Here is a 6,895-nt window from a genome sequence, read left to right as displayed (position 1 = left end):
GTGCGAGTGTGGGAAAGATGAACTTGGACTGAGCTTCAACCATCTCAGAGGCTCCGTCCTCATTAATGCTGATCCAGGCTTCCCAAATATCAGTTTCCATAGAAACAATTCTGTTAGGTCTTCAGGGGAAAACCACCTGCCTGAACCAATAAGAACCTGCACAAAAGGTTTCACTGAAACGAAATCAGTCTACACAAGAAAGCAAAAGGTTTTTTTTAAACCATGTTTTATTAATCCTAATATTAGATGTAGATACACAAGTCAACAAACGAATCTTGTTTTTTTTTTTTGTTTTCTTTTTTTTTTTAAAGATCATTAATGAAAAAAAAAAGCTCTACAGCACACTGTGGCCCCCTTGAGGCAGGGCCTGATATTACAGACAAGAGAACCTGGAACTCAACAGCAGGAATAGTTTGCAGTAACACAGGAGCTGCAGACGTATTGGTAGTAGTAATAACAGTAGCAACAGTAAGTAATAAGTTTTGCAATAATAATAGTAGCATGTGATTTCTGTGATATTAACAACTCAATTTGATTCAAAGTCTTAGCAGAATGGGGTACAGGAATAGTTGATAAATGAGATGTTCATGTTGGGTGGGTTCCTTTTCTGTATACACATTCAAATACTGCAAAACCTGTTAGCAAATGTGGTAGAGAAAAACAACAACAGCGTTCCACCTGAAAAATAATCTCACCTTATTGGTCAAACACTGGATGCTTAGAGACTAGGCTGAATTAAGACTAGGATTAAGGGGGGTTGGTAATCCTTGTTCCTCAGACACAGGTATGACTGATCCAATCAAGAAAGGCTTTAATGCAATCTGTTCAATCACCTCAAATGGTCTTCACCTGCTGTTTTAAATGGGAGCATGCACACAGTGAACACCTACTCAGTCCCCACACACACACACACACACACACACACACACACACTTTACTAGAGCACATTAGTCTCTCATCAGCACAAGTGAAGTCAGAGGGAGGGAGGGAGAGAGGGAGGGCGGAGCTAAAGAAAGGATGTGTTGCCAAACTGTGACCAAACCCAGCTGGGCTCTGAGATCTCTAATCCAAGACTGGACAGGGGTTCTCACAACATTTAGGTTGGTCCTTGCATCTAAACAAAGATGCAAAATCTCATCACCCCTCAGCAGGCCATGGTCAGGTCATGCTTGTAACATGGTTTCAGTTTAGATTTGATTCTACCGGAAGGGTGAAGAGGGTGTGGGCGGAGCTTCTGTTTGAGTTTCTTTTAGCAGTTATTAGTATAATTAGCAGTGAACAGGGCTTAGCAGAGCAGAAGATGCCTTGATTGACGTCAGCCAATAATGGCGTCTCATGGAAATCTGCAGGAAGCTGATAGGCCATGCCCGTTGGGGTGGACCCGCCTACATGTGGAGTTGGACCCATCAGGTACTTCTGTGCGTGAATATTCATTTGTGCGATTTGATGGAGTGCCACAAGCGTCCTGCTTTGTGTTGCAGTCCAGATGTTCACTGCAGCCAGACGAGCCCCACACACAACACCCACAGAAACCCGGAGATGTTCCCAGCAGCACCAGCGCCAAGAGGGTTGTGCCTGAAAGGTTTCTAAGAAACAAAGACTTCCAAAGAAAATTATAATACATAGCTATCAGTTCACTTCATCTTAAAATGATGGGGCAGATTTTTCTTAAAAGCGTACCCAGGAAGTGGGCTCTGACGAATTAAATGCAGTTTGACACTCCACTCCCCCCAGAGGAAGGGGCTTCATAGTACAACATCGGAAAGGGACCACAGGCATATCTGATCACCTTCTGAACTGAACGTCACAGACACGTTGAGGCAAGCAAAGTAAGATCAGCAGGACAAGCCCAGTAGAGGTACCAACTTCTGCCTACGAAAATACTGCCCTCACACTACTTGGGATACTTGTGTAACCAACACGCCATGCTCTCTTGTGTACAGATGCAAAAATATCTCAAAAATCTCCAAGTTACTTCCTGATAAGACCTCACAAGCCACGCCTCTTTACATTCCCATGGAACTGGGTCCATCTTCTAAGCACTGGCTGCTTCCTGAAAGTCTTTGGGAGTGGGTGTGGTCTACAGGTTTGGTCCATATTAGGAAATAAAGAATAGCAGTTTAGATTCCCTTTCCCAGAATTCCCAGATTCACACATGCACACCTGGAAAGCCCAGCGAGGCCCATCTCTGTTCCCATGGAGACAAGACAACCTGCTGAAGCCGTAGGCTGTGGGAGTCAGGCAGAGGGAGAACTCCCCGTGTGTGTGTGTGTGTGTGTGTGTGTGTGTGTGTGTGTGTAAAACTGGTGAAACTGCTGCCTGAGGATAAGATAGGAGGAGACATGAAAGCAATATTACCACAATGATCTACCAATTCCAAACCAAACCCACAAAAGTAAAACTAAGAAACAATAGCCCTCCCAGCGTGTGTGTTTATAAATGAGTGTGCGCACACGAGTGTGTGTTTATATATCAGCGTGTGCACAATAGTGTGTGTTTGGTCAGAAAACATGACTCCTCAGCGTGTTGCTAATGAAGCCAAAGTCTAATCTATAGCAAAACACCTCAAATCCAAGTGACCTTGTCCGTCATCTCCTGCTGTGAAAAAACAACAAAAAACTAGAATGAAGTAAAAACCCTCAACAATCAAAATCTAAAAATCCCTTTTCTGGGGATGAAACAATGAAGCAAAAGAATGAATTAAACTGAACTCTGTTCTTGGCTTTAGCTATTCCCTGCACACAGCGAAGATTATTTCTAAAAGTTTAGTATTCTTTAAAAAAAAAAAAAAAAAAACTTTTAGTCTTTCAATAACACCCCCCCCCCCCCGACCTGCTGAGCTCACAGACCCCTGCAGTGCACGGAAGCACTGGGGGTGAAAGGTCAACACCACCTGCGTTCATCAGCCCCTGGTATACAGGACTTCACCCTAGCTATAGTTACACTCTCCTTAAATAGTTTCTTAAATCCTCAAAAACAGCAACATCAAATAGATAAATAATAACATCAGATATATTACTAGTAACAAGAATATTGACCCCTCCCTCCCCAAAATAACAAAACAAAAACAAAACAGTCAAACAAAACCCTAAACAACAACAGTCTGGTTCTTCAAACAAAAAGAATCAAACAGAAAGCCAAACCCATGAAGAGAGGAGGAACTAATCTTCTGGTAATGTGGGTTCACTGCACACTCACTGCAGGACCGGCTAGTCCCGCCTTCTTCACGCTAGAACCAGAACCAGGGGCTCGGGCACCATTAACAGGGAAATGACCGTCTACGTCACGACCGTCTACGTCACGACCGTTTACGTCACGACCGTCTACGTCAATTTTCTTCGTTTTGGGGTTACAGTCCAGCCAACGGGAGCCTCCCTGAAACTATTCACAAACCGTGGAGCTGTCAGCAGGGCTAGAAGTTGTGGGTTTTAGAGACATTCTGCTGTGGGACAGTGAGAGGGGGATGAAGATAAATTAAAGAAGAGTGTTGAGAGCAAGAGAGGACGATAAAGGAAAAGAAAATGTGGAGCTATGTGACAGTAGAGGGCGCTGTCCTCCGCCGCGCTGTTGGACAGCACCAGTCCGTGTCCAGTGTGCAGGGATGTGTGGCTCATCCTGTTCCCTCGCCTACTTCTTCTTGAAGAAGCTGAAGCGTTTCTCACGATCCTTCTCTTTGCCCTCTTTATTGCGCATGGTCACGCCCCCGGCCTCGCCCGAGGTGGGCGACATGGGTGGCATGGTCATCGCACGGCTCAGGCCCCGCTGGGCACCCGGCGAGTGCTCCCCGGCGCCCCCTGATGGCATGGAGGAGTGGATCGCCCGAATCCATGAACTCATCTCAGGCTAAGGTGGACAGAGTGGTGGAGAAAGAGCGCAAGTGAGAGAAAAAGAGAAAAATAAACAGATGAACATTCAGCTGAACATAACTGAACTAAACGTTTCACAGGGACCTGCATCCAAATAAGAAAGAACACGTTTCCAGTGCAGGGCCGAACGGTAACAAGAACGAACGGTTGTGTTAGAGCACCGAGACCGGGTACATTTCTTTTTCAACAAATGCAGTCAGCAGATCACCCGGACAGTTCTGTTCTGTTCTGCCCGGTCTGTAAGCTTTCTATGCTGAACTGTGGAAATGTGACTGGAGTGGTTAGTGTCTGTATTCAGAACCATCCGGCCCTACAGTGGAGGAGCAGGAGAGCAAACAAAGGGCCAGGATCCCTGTCCCGCAGTGAAGGACCCCCCCCAGTAAAGGACCCCCCCCCCAGTGAAGGATCCCCCCCCCCCCAGTGAAGGACCCCCCCCCAGTGAAGGATCCCCCCCCCCCAGTAAAGGACCCCCCCCAGTGAAGGACCCCCCCCAGTGAAGGATCCCCCCCCCCAGTAAAGGACCCCCCCCAGTTAAAGAATCCCCCCCCCAGTGAAGGACCCCCCCCCCCCGTAAAGGACCCCCCCCCCCAGTGAAGGATCCCTGTAGGAAGTGCGACTCGGCTGCTGTTTGCCGTCTCACCTCGTCCTTGGCTTGGAACAGGAACTCTTTTCCGTCTCCTAACCTGAGGAAAACAAGATCAGAGGAAGAGTGACTCATGCTGTTTCCACTGCCCAAACGTCCGTAAACATGCAACAAGAATGACTATCAGGATTATTGGGGGGGTGGATCATTCATTCATTTATTCATCCATCCATCCCTCTCTCCCTCCCTCCCTCTCCTGGGATTCGATATGGGGCCAGGGTACGTTCAGAGTACGTTCAGGGTTTTGAGGTCTTTATGTGTTGGTCTCTAGTGCAGGTACCGTCATGTGTTTGTTGTAAAGCTTCAGTGTTAAATGCTTTAAACGTGGAATAGGTTATTATGGGATGTGTCTCACTTCAGCTTAAAGACGTGTTTCCTCTTCTTGTAGTCATGGGCGACCTCGCAGGAGGCGTCGCCGAGGCTGATGGGAACTTCTCCGTGGTAGGGGATGCCGTTAGACGCACTCTTACTGTCCTTATAGAAACCCATACTGCCCTTCCGTAACAAACAGTACACATTCTGCCAGGACCTGGAGACGGAGAGAGGGAGAGAGGGAGAGAGAGAGAGAGAGAGGGGGGGGATAAGGGGGAGGAAGAAATAAGACAACACTTTGTGAGCTGCACCACAAACAACACAAACATGCAACTTACACAAGAACATTAACTAATCATTTGCTCATATTCTCCCATCATTACTCTCGCCCCTCCCCCCAGGCCTCTCCTCCTCACACAGGCCCCTCCTCCCACCACACCCCTCTTCTCACCACGCCCCGCCTCCTCCCGAGGCCCCGCCTCCTGCACGCTCCTCCCACCTGTTTGCTGCTTTCTTGCCCTGGACCTCCATCTCCTGTTTCCTACACAGCATGCCCTCCTGGGTCTCCGTGGACGCGACCTCTCCACGACCCGGCAGTGTTGCAGAGGCTTCCTGCCGCGACGCCGTGTCCAGTCCGCTGTCCCCTCCCGGCCCGTTCACCGACTCCGACTCCGAACCCTGCACACGCACGCACACACAGTCAGAGATGCACGCCTACAGGCCACACGGTTCACCACTACACCTGACTCAACCTGTTAGCCACTATAAGATAAACGTGCAAGGTTAACATCGCAACCACAGAACACTTTAGTACCTCTGTGCATTTGAAACCACTGTTTATAAGCTGTTTAATAAAAGGAACTTGACCCAATTTCACTATAGCTTAAGGTCTAAAAGTGATCTTTGTCTTACGAGTTTAGATCTTTGTTTCCACCGTCTAAAGAAGGCTCGAGCGCCCAGCCATGCAGAGACGGACATTGATGACAGCGTGATGCAAAAATGTGGCAAGGAATTCCAGGAAGTTCATGAAACATGGGAGCGATATGGAAAACCACACGGGTTCACACAGGCAGTGCCAGCACACAAGAGATTCAGAACCAGAACCATTGACCAAAGGTGCTGTACGCCCAAAGGACTTTCAGTCAGAGAAGTGGAAACGTGGGAGAAAGCAGCTAAGAGCTCAGATCAGCGTTTATACTGGTCCCAGTGTAAAAGACATTGGAGTCACTGGGAAGCCTACAGACTCTCAGTAGGCCCCTCTGCCTCTAACGAAGACCCAAAGCAGCTTCTCCCCAGTTATGAAAATGAAAAAATCAGCAAAATGCTAAATTTCATTTGAGATTGATCAACTTCTAAAACTGAAATACAAGCGGTTATAGCATATAAAAGGCTGTTACACTGATCAAAACATTAAACATGAAAAACCATGTCTCACAAACACAAACACACACACACAAGCCTTACGCACAAGACAAGTTTTCTGATTTCAAGATACAGCACACAGCAGCAGCGAAACATGAAAAGCTCTGGATGAACCCAGGGAGACTTTGGCGCCCACTAGCAGGCCAAGTGGGTAACTGCGACCACTGGTGTGCTAGTCAGTGAGAGTTCCAGGCACAGGCAGCGATGGGGAGGGTGACAGTGACAGGCCAGGGGTGCCCAGCTCCCAGTACCGTAGCGACCGGCCCAGTGGGTCTCCCCGTCCAGACCCGCCTCCCTCGGCTCGGCACGGAGCCGCCAGCCAGGCGTGTCTGCGCAGGGAGCCCCCGCCACGCGGGCTACAGCCGGGGGAGGAAGGTGCCCCTGTGGCAGGCTGAAGCTCCAGGTTAGCGTTAGCGCTGTAGGGGTTAGTACTCACTCGCTGCTGTGCCTTGGAGGGCTTTGGCACAGGCTTAGAAACGGGTTTAGACTCCGGTTTAGAATGTGCTTTAGATTCCGCATTCGGCAGTTCAGATACTGATAAGGACTGCAGGTAAGAGATGTCACAAGAGTCTGTTAGTGTGTGTGTGTGTATATAATCATATGGACATTAACACTGCAACTCCACACACAAGTGGTATTAGGATTTTTTTTC

At 48.3% G+C, this 6,895-nt stretch overlaps 1 protein-coding gene across 1 annotated transcript in view; it reads right to left on the bottom strand.

Annotated features, from left to right (window-relative positions):
• Window positions 1-275: 275 nt before the first annotated feature.
• The window catches only part of sptbn2 (spectrin, beta, non-erythrocytic 2), a 52,965-nt gene continuing 46,345 nt past the window's right edge, over window positions 276-6,895 (bottom strand). Inside the window, 5 exon segments of the mRNA XM_076992822.1 lie at window positions 276-3,843; window positions 4,507-4,549; window positions 4,865-5,038; window positions 5,321-5,499; window positions 6,680-6,787. Coding sequence (XP_076848937.1) covers window positions 3,628-3,843; window positions 4,507-4,549; window positions 4,865-5,038; window positions 5,321-5,499; window positions 6,680-6,787 — 720 coding nt within the window. The 3' untranslated portion in view covers window positions 276-3,627.

This window comes from Brachyhypopomus gauderio, unplaced genomic scaffold (genome assembly GCF_052324685.1).
Source record: "Brachyhypopomus gauderio isolate BG-103 unplaced genomic scaffold, BGAUD_0.2 sc98, whole genome shotgun sequence".
NCBI classification, from domain to species: domain Eukaryota; kingdom Metazoa; phylum Chordata; class Actinopteri; order Gymnotiformes; family Hypopomidae; genus Brachyhypopomus; species Brachyhypopomus gauderio.
The sequence above is the reverse complement of the archived record's forward strand: the minus strand, read 5'-3'. Positions and strand labels throughout refer to the sequence as shown.